The sequence below is a fragment of the Lepidothrix coronata genome, unplaced genomic scaffold, assembly GCF_001604755.1.
Source record: "Lepidothrix coronata isolate B3197 unplaced genomic scaffold, Lepidothrix_coronata-1.0 Scaffold8, whole genome shotgun sequence".
NCBI lineage: Eukaryota > Metazoa > Chordata > Aves > Passeriformes > Pipridae > Lepidothrix > Lepidothrix coronata.
In genome coordinates this window covers 11,407,892-11,425,967 of record NW_016690188.1, presented here as the reverse complement: position 1 = coordinate 11,425,967, position 18,076 = coordinate 11,407,892, and the positions used below count along the sequence as shown (strand labels likewise).

The window sequence follows — 18,076 nt, the reverse complement described above, 5'->3', positions numbered from 1 at the left end:
TTATTAATTTAAGAAAAAAAAAAACAATCAGCAGTTTCTATTTAGAAGGGCTCCCATCTGCCCAGCAATGAGGATACTCTCCTCTCGAGCCTTTCTCCAGCCCACCCCAGAGCAAATACTGGGGCCATCCACACTGGCATAGCCCACCTTCCCTTTCCCCCAGGCCACACACTGTGCTGTCCTGTGTTTTGGCAAACTCACCCTCTGCTCGGAAGAGAAGAAGTGCTTCTGGGCTTCTTCAAAGACTCTCCAGTGTCAGCTCCGGTGCCTCAGGCACGGCTCTTGACCTGCCCCACCCCAGCCCCGGCTCAACAGCCTACAGCAGCCAGGGTTGGCTCTGTTACTGACAAGGAAACTGTAGGGAAAGAGGAAGACTGAACATCTTTCTCAGATTATTTCCTGCCCTTAAAAACACTTTCTTAAGCATGAGGAGATAGGAAAGATCTTCCACTTTCCCAACTAAGAGATTTGCTATTTTCTTCATCTACTTCCCAACAGGAACAATGTATTTTAACATCCGTTTGAACAGTTAAATAAATTTTATTCAAAAATTACTCCAAACTGTTGCAAAATAGAAATGCAAGTGAAGCCAAACATATCCAATCTTTTTGTCTTCTCTCCAGAATCACAGTGATGACATACTTCTTAAGAAGCAGGGCCTTTGCCTGTGGCTGGCCACTGCCTGGAGATCCTGTGTCGGGCCTTTTGGGATTCAGGCCACATATAGACTGGGATGCTGGGAGAACTAACAACACTATATAAAGTTAGATTTCTCTGGAATAGAAACCTTCAGAGGTTAAATGATGTATGCATTAGCATCCTCTCTGGAATAGATTTTTGTCAGTTTTCCAGGCATCAGGAACAGAGCCAGTAGTTGGAGACAGCTATTCCTACGGACACCTGGGTGTGAGTTGAGCAGAGAGCTAAAGTACCTACACCCCACCAGGCTGATGGATAGCACAGCTCCTGCTGAGTGTGCGCTGCATCTCAGGACACCGAGCAGCCACCTGGGGGGGACAGCAAGGTGGCATTACTACAGTCCCTGAAGACTCCCTGTACACAGGTCTTTCTGCAGCACAGGGAGGGAAAAAGACTGGCACATAGGCAGCAGAAGGCCTGTACAAGTAGTGGGCACTTTTTACATTGCCCGTGTTACCTTTTCCTTGCTGAGCTTTTATCTTGATTTTTGTGCAATAAAATCATGTTAATAAAACTGTGAATGAATAGAAAGGCCCTAAGTCAGTCTTTGCATTTAGAAAAGACTGGAATTGATTCCGATTTATTAAAGCACCTGTTCACCCAGGGAACATTTTAGCAGCAATCAATATGTAATTAAATCTTTATTGATGTTTTACAATTGTTTTGTTTCCCAGCAATTACAGTGATAGAATCAGCTTCCCGTGATTGTTTCTCCTTTCCAGCTTTACTACTGATCTTGTGTGAGCATACTGGCAACTCACTTAACATCTCCCAAGCTATTATCAATAAATTGGGATCACAAACACAGTGAAACAGCTCTAATCCTGACCCACTGTGCTAAGCACAGGCCAACGAGAAAAGCCAATCTCTGACCTGAATAACCTGATAACAATAATAACAGGGAGCTTTTGGATGATATAAGCACAAATGTTTCAGTGAAATCATCAGATAACTCTGAACTAAAATATGTCTGAAGGGCTGAATTTCATTAGGCTTTTCTAGTCAGAGTTTAGGTCCCTCAAAGTTGGAATTGCTTTTCATTTGCTGCTTGTCCAACTTCAGGAAACGGAGGTGTTGCTGGTGCAGCCATGTAAATCATTCCCACTCCCTGCTCAGGCAGCCACGAATTCCCATTTGGCCTTTCTGAAATAATACCTCAAACACAGGGGAATGGGTCATATTTTCGCTAAAACCTCATCACGTGAGTCTGGTCAGAGCAGTGCATTCCTGCAGAGACCTTAGCCGTGCCAGCGCCAAGGGACTGCGGGGTGAAAGCCCCGAAACTGGAGTCCCAAAGGGGACAGCAAACGCATCCTCCCCTTCCCACCCCTCGCCCCCGTTGCAGCCTTTACGGCAGCTGGGAGGGAGAGCAAAGGGGGAAAGGGGGCAAATCTCACCACACTGTGCCTGTTCCTCGCCTCTCTCGCGGGAGCCCGGCCCGGAGAGGCGAGAGATGCCCGGGGTGCAGCCGCCGGGCTGCGCGCAGGCTGTGCCCTGTCCCCAGCAGATGGAGGTGTAAGCACGGCTTTCCCTGCCTCTCCTCCTCCTCCCGACCCTGGCATGCCTCTCGTGGAAACCAGCGCCCGAACCGGCTCAAAAAAAACAAACAAGCAAATAAAAAAAAAACACAACACCCAAACCAAAACAAAACACACACACAAAAACCCCAAACACCCCCCCCCAACTCAAACAACAAACAAACAAAAGGAAAACAAATAAAACCCAAACCAAACAAATGACAAAAAAAAACCCACAAAAAACACCCAAACAAACAAAAAACCCCCAACCCCCTCCAACCCAATAACAAACAAACAAACACAAACAACAACCAAAAAAAACCCACACCACAACCCCCCTGCAAAAAAGAAACCCAAAACCAGGGAAGGCTGATCATCGGTAGAACAAGTGACTGAATCAAGTGGGGCCTTTGGCCAGCAGAAGGGACGTGCAATTCCCTGTCCTTTGGTGCCTGTAGCTGGCCCATATCCCTCAAAAACTGAGAGAAGAACCCCTACCTTGAAGCTCAGTTAAGAGACCTGTCTCCAACTGATTTTAGTCCAGGTGAGGAATTGGGATATCACTGAAAACACAAGCAGGTCTGCTCCCAAGGGCAGGATATACTATATTCACTATAAACAAATCATCTACTCCAATTCTGATTCCCCCATGGTCTGACATTGATGTCAAGCCCTGAACTTGCTGATCTTCCTCAACAGACAAGCAAGAAGGAAATCAGGCACACAGCTTTCAACTTTCACATGCTTACAGCCAGCTTGGCTCTGCCATTCACTGCTCCTTGGGGAGACCCTACTGAAGTTATGCAGATAAGGCTGCTAAACCAACCCCCGTGGCATTCTGACCCATGCCCTAAAGCCTCATTGATATCTGAGACTCCTTACAGACCCACCCTGCTAGCATCAAATGGTCCACACTCTACTAGCTTATCCTAGTGAAGTTAGCAAGGCTTCAGGACAGCCCAAGCTTTGTAGAATTGTTCAGACTTGTGAAAAAACTATAGAGGGTTTAAAAGAACCTTTACTTTCTCTCCAAAGCATCATACTTCACAAAGAATTAAAACAGAAGGGAAATTACAATGAACAAAATGGAAACAAAAAAATTAACATTCCCCCTTGTGTTTGAAAAACTGCTGGGGAAGTCGATAGCATTTAATGTATAATGAGCATCCACAACCTTCAGAAAGCTTTGGAAATCTTGACTATTAATTTGATCTTCTTTTTCTCCCCACTTGGGTCAATGGAAATATTTTCTACATGTACATTTTCAAGATCCTTGTTCGCTGTTAATTTTCTCTGTATCCTTTTCAACATCTTCCTCCTAAAGTTTGTCAGTCACTGCCACAGAGATTCATCAAGGCTGTCTTGTAATCGCCACTAGTGTCATCCTGACAGGAGAAAAAATTGAAAAATAGGTGAGCATGGAAGTTCCTCTATATGCTCCAAGTGCTGACTTTGTCAGTCTGTGGAATATGCCCACACAGGAAAAGGATTTTGGAAAGAGCAAGCCAGACTTTAGCAGAGTTACTGCCAACTGACACACCATCAAAAGTGAATGGAGAAATGAGGCCTGTAGCTGCCACCTGAAATAACATTTATCAAGTCTAATTCTTTCCTTTGGAATGCAGGTGAGCAATTGGTCAGGGTTCTGTCCTGGAGAGCAGCACGAAGTCAGCACAAATGAGAGCAATCAAGCCAGCTGTGTTCAGATTTTATATCCCTGGATATTTGTGTACCATCTCTTCCCTACAGGAAGGGGAAGGGTAGTAGAGTTAGCCCTGACACATGGTATTTTTTAAAAAGCCAAAACCAGGGTCATTTTTATCTAGAAGCACACACAAAATATTCACTAGATAAAAAAATTTGCTCCCTTTGAATGTTTTGTCATGATAGGTGTAAAGCAGTTCCACTTCTCAGAAGGAATGAATATGCTGTACAGATCCTTGAAGACTGATCATTAATCAACATGACAGACTCTGACAGTGTCAATTACAAGAAAGGGCCTTCATTACAGAACCATTACTTCCCATGGGGACTACTAAAGATAGGGCTTCTGTGCCATTTGCACAGGGGGAGAGGAATGTCCCAGCGTCCTTAGGACAAACGGTAAAAACCAGCATTTCAGCCCTGAGAGAGGAGGCACATTCAGATGCTACAATAAGCTTTGACAAGGTTCAGTTTCTAAACCTGTCTCATCACAGTATATACCAGGCTTTCACCTGGGGTAAAGTCAGCTAAACAATCCCAAACAACAGCAACAAAAAGAAAAAAAAAAAAGGAAACAAAAAGAAAAACCCCCAGCACTGTTTTGACTTATATGGTACCGGTTTGAGGTAGTTAAGGATAGCAGAGAGAGAAAAGAAAATGGCACAGAAGTGTGGGATAGGTGTAACAATTTAGATTCATCTAGAAGATCATGCAGTGCATGGATACAGAGTCTGGTCCATGAAAAACCTGGTGCAGTCTCTTCTTGGGTTTGCTTTGTCCAAGTCACTTGTAGAGCATACAGTCTGACAACCTGACTCACCTTTCAAGCATATATGTCTTTGAAGGGGATGATAGTTAATAGCCCTAATGAAGGAGAGCCATGATCACAACCGAAATGACATTGTTACTGCAGACAACCATGGAAAAATCCCACAGTGCTAGACAGGTTAGGAATACATGTAATGGCTAACAATCATCATATCAAGATTCTGCTTACCAAAATCATACTGGAGAGAGACTTTCCTGCAATACGCTTGAATTCAGGCTTTATAAGATTCAGGTCAACTTCACTTCGAGAAACAATCACCCTTATAAGAGTTCCATCATCTGTGCCAGCCCCCTGGAATAACAGATAGATCAGTCTGTGATGTTACTGGGTGTTCAAGGGATAAGCTGTGCAAACTGGTTCAGGACAGGAGGAGTCAGCTTTCGAACATCATTTGTCCTGCAGAACATCTGCATCCCTTTCTGGAGAGCCAACCCTCACACCTGTCCCAGGGGCCACCACCACCACCACATGCCCACCACGGAAGTGTGCTACAAGTTCTGTTTATGTCAAATGCAAAAGCAAACACGCTACAGAGTCAGAAATTGGCACTGAATACACATTGTGTAGCATCATCCATGCAATGTTTGGCTTCAACCAATATTGTTTAATCACTCACAGGAAAATTAAGATCACATCTATAACAAAACAAATCAGTTATCTCAGCTCTCCAAAAAGTTGGGAGAGCTGACGTCTTTTACATATCAATTAAGCGTTACAGGGGCACAATCTGCAAATGCCTTATGTGTCCCCATTTAGAACTCTCATTTTATACTGCCCTTGAGAGAATTGCTTCCTAAAGAGAAAATACTGTGTTCCAGTCTATTAACATGGAATGCAAAGCTTCACCATAATCAACCCCCTAGAAAAGCTTCTTCCAGAGGTTTTGTCTGTGTTCCAGGAAGTGGGATTGGGCTTCTTGCAGACTCTTAAACCAGAAAAACCAGACTCCCTTGGTATCTCAAGCTTAAAGGGTACTTTTCTACCAAAAGTTTTTGAAAGAATTCTGCTACTTTTTGCAAGAATTGCACAAAACTTGCTGCATTTCACCAAAACTTTGGCTCTTTAGTTTGAGCTGGTGGAAGCCAGGTTACAAGTTAAGTCCAATATGAAAACAAGTGTGTTACAATGAAGAGCCTTACCTTTAAAGCATGGTACAGCCTCTCTGCAAAGTAGCAACGGATGTTCCTGGTGCATTTCACTAGACATAGAAAAAGGTTCAGTAAGAATCAATGGTAATTCCAGTCCAGGGCAGCAGGTGATTCAGGCACAGATTCAACATCCTTTCCATTAATTCAGTGTGCTCCAGAAATCTGAGTTTATCTTACCCAAGGGGCACACTTTACTACCTGCCAGATACCTTTATAAAGTAGATTCACCTCATAACAGTCAACTACTGCAGGAGAAAAGGCAGCAGATTCAGACAAAGCAAAGGGAAACATCATCACTCTTACCAATAGCCAGCATGGCATCCTCAAGTGAACCATGAGTTTCACTCTTGATAGAGTCTTCTATGCTCTTACCAGCCAGTTTCTGGTATTCTTCAAACACTGTTTGAAACACAAAGAACTTCAATTTTTTACCAAGGAACCTCTGAGGCATTTTGTGCCCAATATTTGCAGGCACTGCCTGTGTGGTTGTATGAACACGCAGATCCTGCTAAAGCAATGGTCACATTTGCACCAGCAGGAGGCTTTAGTCAACATCAGAAATAAGGTACAAAAATGGATGGCAATATTCACAAAACCCAAACCATCCCTGATTCTTAATTTCTTGCCTTCATTTGAAAATGTAATTTCAGTCATCTCAAGTTCATTTGGAAATCTGAGCCTTCACTGCTGTCTTTAAACACAGAAATGAAGCAGAATACAGAAGGTGAGGCACACCTTTGGTCTTGTGGTTGGTGATGTCATTAGCTTCAAGAGCCAAAATAAAATCAACTTTAATCTAGAACTATGCTGCTCATGGCCCATGGACTTTAAAAAGATGACCACACATTTTGGGAAAACTTACTATTTCAACCACAATTTTAAAAAAACAATTGAGAAAAGATGAGCAAAACACAGGTGCATATTCCAAGATATTTGACTTCCCACATTAACAAAAGCTCAGGAACAGAGTCACTTTTCACCTTACACACTTTGTATACTCCAGGGTTCAGAAACATAGTCTGAAAGCTAGGAATAAAAACAGATATCTAACAGAGAAGGAAAACTTCTATATAATACAATGGACATCTTAATAAACTTTGCTCAGCATCCAAGACCATCAACACTCAAGACACTTGGAGGAAAGGGAGTACAGAATAGATAGATGGATACAAACTTCTCAACTCAGGCCCACTCTATTAAAAAAAAAAAAAAAAGGCTGCAACAATTACACGCAGGTTTTAAAGACAATCAGCTCCAGGCTGCCATAGCACAGAGGAAATTGCCTGGTGCCAGGGTAGGTTTCAAAGATTGGTTGCATTATGACAACAACTAGACGAATTTTGCTTTTTAAAGGCAGATACAGACAAAGACTCTAGAGGCCCCTTTTTTTGGTGTGTTTATTTTTTAAGTGACCTTGGGAGATTGAATTTGAAACACAAGGGGGAGCTGGCTTCCAGGGCATAGAAACAGCCTCAGAAGACCTCAGCTTGAAAAAGTTCAGGCATGCTTAATTTATCACCAGCTACATTTATCAGTTTAGGTCCAGCTAATTTACATAGTACTTGATATGCTTAGATTAAGTTAACATAACAAAATCTGTTATGCCTCAAAAGTCTTGAGATGACAAGGTCGGGTCTCTGCTGCATGGACAGTGAGGAGCTGAGGTTTCTCTTAGCTGGAAAAGGGTTAGTGTCTTCCCTCCCAGCAGACCTTGATGCCTTTTTTAGTGATTTTTTTTCCCCCAAAAGGAACCACATTCAAGGGGTCATTTGTTTGTCCACCACATGCTCCTTGGTTAGAAAGGGACTCACTCACTCACTTCTTGGGTTTATAAAAACAACTATACCAACCATCCTGTTATCAGCACTGTATAAAGGACTCCTAGATAAGCCACTTGGTTTTCAGCAGAACTAAGTCTTCATAATCTTTCATAGAAGCTGCTAGCAGCTTTTGGTTACTGAATGACTAAGGATTAGAAAATAGACTCAGGTACTTATTTCCGACCACCCATCTCTTCCACCTATAGCCCTGTCTCTTCTTTTTGGTTAGAGTGATTTCTCATTCCAGAGCTTGGGAGTGTGGGCTTTGCTCCATACCTTTCAGTAAGTGTGTGGCACTCCTTTTGCACAAGATGGTGATGAACTGTATCTCATCAGTGCCCCGTATCTTCTCTCCAGCAGCATAGAGAGTCTGTAATTTAACACACAATTATTAGTGAGATGTTCTGTGTGTGCAGCTGGTAAAGGAACAGAGTTTGTCTGAAGGCATCACTAGGGCAAAGGGGTTTGAAGTAACTTAAAACACCATGTGAACTAGGGTCTTCTAGAATGGTTGATTATGAAAACCTTTGACTGTCTTCTAGACAAATTGGAGCAGCTGCTATCTCCATCCTTTCCATCCCTCCTGCAGCAGCTGGAGCAGCCAACAATACTCTGGAGGTTTCTTCCCTTTTCTTTCCTCTTCCACTCTACTATATCCATACACTTCACATATCAAAAGCAGCTGAGCACAAGCCCAGGTCTCATCACTCCTCTTTGGAATGGCAAAGCTCAGCAGTGCAGGCAAAACTGAAGAACCCCAAGTTGCTTACTTGAAGATCACCCCACCCCACACTACTACACCCCACCCCACACTACTGGGAGTCCAACCCTCTGATAACCAGGACTCTGTTGCCCACTGAAGCACTCTGAATTTCAGGAAGGTGGGGATGCAGACATATCTGGCATATCTGCAGGCATATCTGATCACAGGCATTTGAGAGTACCTCTGCATCCTGGAGAGCCAGGGCTGTGTCCACATAGAGAGTGGCATTGTCTCTCTCACCCTGTGAGAAGAAAAAGAAAGGTAACCATTTTGCTTCAAAGATTCTTCCATCAATAAGGATCACAGCATCTGTTCTGGGCAAAGATCAATTATCCTTCTCAGCTATCTATTACTGCAGAGTGCTCAAGCAGTAATGCTTCAGACAGCACAAGTGCTAACTCCTTCTCTGAATGGCACTGAAATCAGTCATGAAGTGGAGTAAAAAAATTCCTCAGTTATTCTGCTGCTAGACAGAAAAATTGAGAAAATGTGATAGAGTAAATGCATCCAAATACACTCAACATCAAAGGCACAGACCCTAGAAAACTGGTGAATCATAGTGGAGGGCCACTGTTTTCTAAGACCCTTGTAGAGTGCAGTGGCTTTACACATACAGAAAAGTGAGGTGTCTCCCTACAGCAGAGCTGGCTCTAAGATTCCATCTCTTATTGCTGCTAAAGGATGGAGAGTTCCCTGCTTCAGTACATGGAAGCTGAAACAGATCCACTCCAAGTGACATGGTTGCCTCCGCAGTTTATCTGGTGATCATGACTGTACTGGCTTTTCTATTGCATGTCTTCTCAGAAAAGGAGGAGAAAAATGTGATGATCTTTATACCCTCATTTCTCTTTTCTAGCATTACCTGAAGAAGGGCAACCAGAATCTGTTCTAAGTAGCCACTTGTTTCCGATTTTATATCTTCTTCCAGATCAGAGCCATATTCTACCCAAAGGAAAGAGAAGGACAAGGGAAGGATTTGTTATTTGGGTGGTATAGTCAAGATATTACCAGTAACCAAAGGACGATGGTCAAAAAGGTAATTAGGGAACAAAATAGGGCTGAGACCACACCCTCAGTGATACCCAGGCTGGCACTTGCATCCAGCTGAGTCACTAGCTCCCCTGATGCCCAAGGAATAAACCCAGAGCTAATGTTAGAGGTATAGTTGAAGGGATCAAAGAGATCAAATATTTACAAATACATATTTAATAAAATCCCATCTATTTAATGGGGAGAAGCAGTCAAGTGCACAGCTCTAGTTTTGCTTGTGTTCTGACAATAGCCCTTGTGGCCGAACTGAGCCAAATCTGTGGTTTGCTGACCCTCTGCTGTAGCTGGATGAAGACCTAGAAAGGGATTTTCAAATTATCTCAGCACAGCCATGTTCTGTTTGCCAGGCTGAAAACAAAGTTAGGTTCCACCTTCTGGCTTTTAAAAAAGCCATTTTCCTGCTGACAGTGCTAGCTGGTAACACCATTAGTGCTGTGCAATCAGGCTCATTGCTCTGACCACAGAAATCTGAGCTCCCGGCACCTACCTTCTTTGTAAGCCTTGATTATCTCTTTGATCTGTGCTTTAGTCCGAGATGCCAAGATCTCTATGATAACACCTTCACTGGTTCCCACACCCTTTAATAGAAAACACAGTGGAGAAATAAAGGTGGAGAAAAGGATCCAGTCATGGAGTGTGATTTATTGCTAGAAAAGTATGGTCAAGGGAGGTGTTGGATAGCAGCAGTGTCAGGCTGTGTGCTGAGCTGCAAGAAACTGTCATGATGAAAGCTGGAGACAGAAAGCACATTTGATTTGAACTCGATTTCTTTTACTGAGGTGCCTAATTTGTCAAGGATGATTTTATGTAACCCCACACTTCTGCAACGCATTTCTGGAGTCAGATCTTTGACAACAGACAGCATTAGAGGGATGTGGGGAGACCAATGCTTGGCTAGACAGTCATCTTTGGACCACTTTAATAGACCACTCTGCATCTGAAACATGTAAAGATACAGTACCAATAGGTAGGATCCCAGCTAACCCCAGCCTGGCCCTTGCACCACCACTCCTTAATTTCTTAAAGGTTTCATGGCTCAGGTGGGGCATCAGGGCAGCAGCTTTGTGTGTGAATTTAGAATCACAGAATATTCTGAGTTGGAAGGGACCCACAAGGATCTTCAAGTCCAACTCTTCAGTGAATGGCTCCTCCAGGGACTGAACCCACAGCCTTGGGGTTGTGGCAACAGCAAAACTATGAGACACACATGTACAGAAATTCTTTTATAGCCATAACCACAATATGCATTAATAATACAATTAACTATTTCTCAAAGGCTACTGCTAATAAAAAATTAACAACGTAACAGTCCACTTATTACTAATTACATTAATAAGCACAATTACAGGAATTTAGCACTGCATTTGTGCTATTATGTAAATATCAGCATGCAATTTGCTTACCTTCATGGCATCATACAGCTCCTTGGCATCATACTTGAATGGGGGGTACATGAGAGCTACAATGAGCCTCTCAAAGTTGCCACTCAGTTCAGACTTCAGACTTTCAATCAGATCCTGTTAAATATGCATCACATAGTTACATAAACAGCTTCACAGGATCTTTTTACTGCCCATGCTGTTTCCATCCCCGTGGCCTAAGTAATGAAGCTGAATGATACTATTGTGTTGATAGTTCATTAAAAAAGGTCCTGGGACTGAAATGGCACCTAACTCCAAGATGAGATTTGTCTAGGTGCTTCCGCATTCCCTGTTTTCTCAATACTTAAGCTTTTCCCAGGTAGTAAATCATCCTGCAGCAAATCTTTCTCCATCCTGCTCTAGTTAGTGAGCAGATTAGGCAGCTGAAGGCCTTGAATTGAACACAGGTGTAGCTTCAGGGAAAGCTGATTCCCAAAGCCTGAACATAAACTTGCAGCCGGGACATTTGCAGAATCAGGCATAAAGTTTGCTTGAAGAAACACTTCAAGTTTTCCTTTCACTACAGTGCAGGTTTTTCGAGGGTATGACTGTCTTTGTTTTAGTGGGATGCAAGCATTCTATTTATACATTGTTCCATATTTGCCACTCCCATATTTGCTTCCTTTTCTGGGGCTCTTGCATGGCAGTTCTGTTTCTAGCAAAGGGTCATTGGAGGCTCCAGAGTAGGGCTGGTAGCACAGCTGGCTTGTGGAAAAGTTTTCCCATTAAAAGTAAGATTTTTATCAAAGAAACAAAGAGAGCCACAGGAAAACATGGTTGTCAATAACCAAGATTGTTTTCATGTTCAGAATTTCCAAACAACTGTAATTAAATAAGTCTTTAAATTGAACTTTCCGTGACACTTAAAAAGGCCTGAAACCAAACCAATATTTTACTCAAAATATCACTTAAAAAATATCAATTTTTGGTACAGCTTCAAAAACAATAAAAAGCTACACTCTAAGTTGAAACTGATTTTTAAAAAGTGTTTCTTGTCAAAATGCATTTTACAAAAAAATTTAAGTCTTTGGGAGAAAAGCAAGTTTTTCTGATCAAAAATTAATTTCCCACATTCATCCCAGGCCTTATAAATAGATATTAATCTAGTTATTTGCAGAAGACCTGCGTATTGTTTGCATCATGCTTGCAGGATGAACTGTACACCCATTTACTACATCCCGACTGCAGTAAAACAGTGATTGAATATGGCTTTGCTTTGGCAGAACCTTTCCAAACTGTGCTTTGAAGGATTTGGCAATCTCTTGACGCTGTATATTGCTCCTCTTGGTTAGGACATCAATTATAGCTTGTTCATCAGTCCCTGTGGAGAGCAACAATAAGTCATAAACAAAGGTCACAGAATAAGCTGAGACTAGTCCAAAATCCCAGTTTGAATATTCAGATAACTCTGCCTAGTTCATTGCCTTCATGTAGAAATTTAAGTACATACTAAGGAAACTTTAATTTTTCACATGAAAAAAAGTTATATCTCCGTATGCAAATTTCCTAAGGAATGGCTTTCAACTTAGCAAGTATAAGCAAAACTAGAATTTACATATGTGGTTGGAGTCAACTCACCAAGCCCTTTCATGGCCTTGTACAGAATCTGGGCATCAGGTGCAGCATCAAAGCGTAAAGCACCTGCCACAGACTTGCCCTCTTCTTCACTCTGAAAGAAGAAAAATACAGGACTTTTCACTGCTGTATTTCATCAGCTGAAGAAAAAGCATTTGAAAAGTACAATAATGCCATTTGTTGCCTACACATGGGGGAGTCCCAGAAAATAGGAGAGCCTGTTTCAAAGTTTCTCAGCACAGCAAAAAGAGAACACAAGTTTCTCTCCAAAGAGAACACAAGTTTCCTGTCTCCACCTGTCTGTACCAGCCTTTGGCTCCCGGCAGAAACATGAAGTGCAAAGCATGGCTGACGCTGCTGCAAGAGTCAGCAGGCAGTGCAGGCAGTCTGGCAGAAAAACCTCAGACTGTAATAGATTGGACTTTCCTGTTCACCCCTTAAATACAGTGCTTCACAGCATGTATGCTATAGCATCATACTGCATTTCCCAATGCGTTGGCGCAGGGTAGTTTTTAGGTAGTTTTTTGATTTCCTGGAATAGTCTTGCTCTCACAAGCCATTTTTCTAAGTAGCTGCTGCTGCACTTCTGCACAGCTGGTTCCAGGAAGGAAGCATCTCCACTGGAAGGATTTGGGCTAAGAGACTACTTTGAAGGAAGAGATACATCCAGAGGAGTGCAGGTTTGAGTTCTTTGCTGTACCAAGAACCAACTACACAAGAATCCCCCTGACAGACCCCTAAGGTGCCAATAGTGTCAAGAGTTCCAGGGCAGAAAGACACACTGGGAATTATTTCAGTCACCACAAGGTAAGCAAGGCAATCAACCAAAACCCAGGCATAAAAGCTTTGATTTAACATAGCTTTTAGTCAAGGGACTGGCTTGGATATAGTGTCACATCTCTAACAAGCTGGTCCTATCAACAGGAGAGTATGTGGGTGGATAGGTATGAAGAGTCATCATCACTTTATTCCAATAAGACAGTTTTCTCTTTCTTAGCAGCAAAGATATTTAAGTTGGGAACAACTACATTCTCATAAATTTACTTTCAAAGATTGTGTTAATATTGAATTAATGGTATCAGTATGACTTGCTGGATTTTTCAATGGGGGTGACTTCCTGGCCAGAAAAAAATCAGAGCTCACAGACCAGAATGTCCTACCTGACTTGCATAATACGGACCACCAAGTGCCACCCACCAGCCTCCTGCTGTGATCCAAATACCCTCTGCTCTTATTTCCTGTGAGAGAGTACCAGTAGATACAGCTGGCACATGTTTGCTTGCTGGCCCCTTTGCCAGCCAAGCTCCAGGAGCAGTGACAAGGGACCAAGAGGCAATGATGAGTATTGAGAGAGGCAGTATGTTCATCAGTCAGCAAGACTTGGAGAAGTTTGCTTTACAGCCAGCACAGACTCCTGCAATACCACACCTTGTCCCAGTAGAAAGGGCAGCTGTGAAGCAGATGGTGTCAACAGGAAACTTCTCAACAGATGAAGCTTTGAATTCAAATAATCACTGAACAGCAAGTTTAAGGCTGTGGTGAAGCTGTCACTGCAGAAAAAGCAGTGACACGCTAGGTAGTATTGCCATCTCCAACGGTTTGTCATTGACTGAGGTGTCTGGCTGAGCTGGCAGGTGTACCTTTTGTAGCCCTCTGCTAAGACAGCCAGCACCATCACAGCTTTCTGGGAAAGCAGGTTGCACCCATCCCATGTGATTTTGCTCTGAAAAAGATGGTCAATCCTCTCTAGCTGCATGCAAGCAACATGTGAAAAAAAACCCCCAACATTCTGGACGCATGCCTGGTGACTCAGTCAAAGAGGGAGTGCAAAGCTGAGCTTTCATTTGGAGGCAGTGGAAACAAATTAAACAATGATCTCTTTTGGTACTAATTCCAATAAACAGTTACGGCCCTTCCTGGGTCAAGTAGCACACTCATGACTCACTCATACACCTCATTCTCCATGAACATAATTGTTGCAGCACAGGTACAACCACATCAACTTTTCAGAGAAACCCTGTTCAGTATGGTCTTGTTTCCCGGTTGAATTGATCCTACTACTGCCTAACCGAAACTATTCAAGGCATTTGTGTCACTCTTAATGTAAATCTGAATAATTGGCACGAAAGCAGTAGAATCAGTGTACCTGACAACTGATGCTCTGAAAAGTTTTACCTATAAATGAAAGGAAGGATTAAAAGCTTTACTACCAAAATATCTTCAAAACTAAACAATAGTTTATTGAAAAGCTGGAATTTGGGGACAGGCAGGATTACATTTTGGGTTTTTCTCAGTAGCAAGTTTCTCAGAAAGTTTCACACTTTTTCATTTTTTTTTTGCCTTTGAACTGTATTTTTTATGATGGGTTTAGAAAACCAAAACAATTTTTCCCCATCCTTCCTTGGGCCTCTCATTTTCTTTTCATGCCTCCACCCCCTACAACACCAACTAGCAAGAGATCACTGGAGTTTTCAGGGGTTTTTCTCTTTCTTTTCTCATTCTAAGTTTAGAAATTATTTCCAACTTGGAGTAGTGGGGAACAGATCAGCAGAAAGGGAAAAATTAAAGCGAGAGCTACTCTGAGCTTTGGAAATGCATCTATTTGATTATACTAAACTTACGAAAGGAAAGAGCAAGGCAGAGGGAACTCAGCAGAAAGGAAGATTACAACTTTAATCTTTTTTGGGGGGGAAAAAATATTTTGAGATTATGAAAGTTTGCTATCTGAATCCTACTAAAGGAAAGTAGGAATTAGTTTGGCAATCTCTGTTCCACAAGGTATTTTGGGGTTAGTTTGGTTGTTTCCTTCTGGTCCTTGCCCCTCAGTTGCAAAATTGTAACTGAGAACCTGAAAAATTGGTCATGTCCATGCAGAGTAGTTACTTCCTCCCTGATGGCTGCATTGCATTGGAGGCAATATAATACACTAAAACAGCTCTCCTATGATTCCCAGGTACTTTTGCTGGCATGTAGCAGGGAGGCCCCTCACCCCCTGCTCAGCCACCAGCAGCACTACCCCAGCTGGGAGAGGAGCAGCAGCACTGGAGCCTCGGTGCAGGTTTACCCTTTGCACAGGCTGCTAAAACATGAAGCCATCTTCACAACAACAAGTGAGGGAACTCTGGGACAAATCCTTCAACAAACAAGCCAAAAGCATTCCAGAGAAAGCCTGTGCACTACTGACAGAGGTGCTGGGCAGGGGTTGGAACAGTAAAAGAAGACTTCTCTACCAGTACTCCCCCACTGCATGTCTCCAGCAGGTCTCTTCTAGGCTTTGGCTTATAGTTATCTGGAGATGAAATCTGGGGGTAAAACCTGGCCTCCCACAGAGGCTAATGGGAGAGCTGCCATGGATGGCAGCAGAACTGGGCACATCACCAGAGCTACCTGCTGCCTGGCTGGAGCTCGACCCTGGAGGCTGCCTCGGCACACCCCATGAGCATCTCCCATCCTGCCAATTCCTCTCAAAGCCACAGGAGTTTACAAGAGAACATACACAGCATTTCCGGCTCCTAGCAAACAGGCAGGGTATTCAAGGACACGTTGTTGCAATATTAAAGACCTACCCAAGAAAGACATTATGGCTTGACTATATCTTTCTCTGTGACCACAGCCTGCCAGCACAACAGGGGACCAAAATAGGGACAGAACCAGTGCCCTGAACTCACACTTGGCCACAAGAGAAGGGAGCAGACAAGGAGCCCGCAGCTTGCAGACCTCAACTGTGTAACTTTGCTCTTCCGTGGTACCATCTCCCTGTGCACACAGGCACACAAACACCCCCCTGCACCACTCTCAACTGAAGGGCCAGGCAGAGTCTACTCCTCTTCTTATAGCCAGCAATCATGTTAACACCTTCATTCATCAGTGTTTTTGAAATGCTGAATGCTACTGTGCAGCCAGAAGAACAGTAAACAGGTCTTGCTGATTTTTAAAGGAAACTTTTCATTCCCACACAGTGCTTGATACAACTTATAAGTTACCTTATTATAGTGTCAAAAAAGGGTGTCAATATATCCCCTACTTACCCAGGCCTTCCACCACGCCATTGCAGCCTCAGTAGTGATACCTGGGTCTGTTGATGAAGAAAACCACACATATCATACCTCATAGTTAGGGAATCTGAGATTTGAAGGGAGGCATAGGGAGAAGAGGAAGAAGCAAAAGTTCTTTTCAATAAACTTACCGCAAGAAAAATGGAATAACTGTACTCCTCTGGAGGCTTGTTCCCTCCGGAAGCCACAGAATGTAACTGACCTCTCTGTGTTAGGCATATGCAGGTATAAAGCATCCTTATCTACAAATTCCACAGGGCAACACCCTCAGACATGGCTCAACCTGTTTTTCACATATGAGCTCACAGGGAGAGATCAAGTTGCTTAATAAACGAGGCTTCCCTTGTGAGGAGCCCTACGTTCAACCTTGTTGACTCATTGTAATGTTTCCACTGCTTCTCCCAACATACGCCCTTCCCTGCTAACATTTTGGCCTCTGGCACAGACACAACATGCAAATTACAACTAGGTAAATTCTCAGTTTAAAACTCCACTGAGACTAGGTGAATTCTGCTACAATAGAATAAGCCATTCGTTATTACCAACTCTTGCTGTCTCTACCAATCTGGAACACTGCAAAATGGAACTCTAGAAACTTAAACTCTCCTCTGCCTCCCTTCCTTCAAAAACTTAACCCCCCCCCAAACAACCACAAAAAATCCAAAACAAACAAACAACACACCCAGCCATACTCCATACCATCCATGTCCCACACCTTAGAATGAAACTCAGTAAAATATCAGATTGTACAGCGACTTAGGAGGTTCCCCCATCCTACACCTAGACTTTCACAATATCAGTCACAAACCATCTCTAGGGTAGCATAGGACTGGCATATCTAAGGCTAAAAACTTTCAGTAGTGCCTCAGCAAAGTGGTCATAGAGCTTGCACCATCTGCTGTGACATGTTAGGGCTTAGGAACTGAGCATGAAAGTTTTCTTTTTTTAAAAAGAAAAAACCCCCCAAACCCCAAACATCTGAATAGCTCTAAGCACTTTAATTTGGAGAAATGTTTCTGTGAAATCATCTGAAATATCTTATGGTTGTAGCAATATTTTCCTGTCTAGACTTTAGTCAGAATCCACCCATGCCAGCATTTATTTATTTACTTTCAGTGGGAAGCTACCCTGATGGAAACATTCTCAGTTACTATATCTTAACCCTTGCTATGTAGGAGCTTTGTGCCCTCCCACATTTACAGACACACATGGGATGCTGGGTAAACACCAAGCTATGGGCCTCTCTTATTTCCTTTGCACACACTGCTATTTCACTTAACTCAGAAAGGTCTCTGATGGCCTGGGAAGTTGCCCTGGCTATTCCCAAGAGAATGAGCTATTCCAGCTGCTGCTGCCTCCAACACATCCATCATATGGTGAGGGCAAGTTGTGAAGGAGACATTTCCCTTGGTATAACAAGCATGCTGCTGGGTCTGCACTGGCTTTGTTTCTAGCCATGTTTGAGAGGCAGGTTGATCAACAGTACACAGCAAGG

At 43.0% G+C, this 18,076-nt stretch overlaps 1 protein-coding gene across 1 annotated transcript; it reads right to left on the bottom strand.

The window, feature by feature from the left end:
* Positions 1-3,268: 3,268 nt before the first annotated feature.
* On the bottom strand, positions 3,269-16,790 carry ANXA8L1 (annexin A8-like 1). Its single transcript, XM_017839651.1, has 13 exons — positions 16,713-16,790; positions 16,555-16,601; positions 12,530-12,620; positions 12,178-12,272; positions 10,934-11,047; positions 10,018-10,108; positions 9,343-9,422; positions 8,662-8,721; positions 7,994-8,087; positions 6,201-6,296; positions 5,889-5,947; positions 4,918-5,040; positions 3,269-3,601 (listed from the first exon to the last, which is right to left on the bottom strand). Exons 2-13 carry the CDS (start codon positions 16,573-16,575, stop codon positions 3,545-3,547), a joined length of 981 nt encoding a protein of 326 aa, XP_017695140.1. The 5' UTR covers positions 16,576-16,601; positions 16,713-16,790; the 3' UTR covers positions 3,269-3,544.
* Positions 16,791-18,076: the final 1,286 nt, after the last annotated feature.

Coding starts and splice junctions, on each gene's coding strand:
- ANXA8L1 (XM_017839651.1), bottom strand. CDS start 16,575: ATGGCGTGGTGGAAGGCCTGG. Junction 12,273..12,529: donor CAAGGCCATGAAAGGGCTTG/GTGAGTTGACTC, acceptor TGCTCTCCACAG/GGACTGATGAACAAGCTATA. Junction 8,722..9,342: donor TTCTGGTTGCCCTTCTTCAG/GTAATGCTAGAA, acceptor TTCTTCTCACAG/GGTGAGAGAGACAATGCCAC.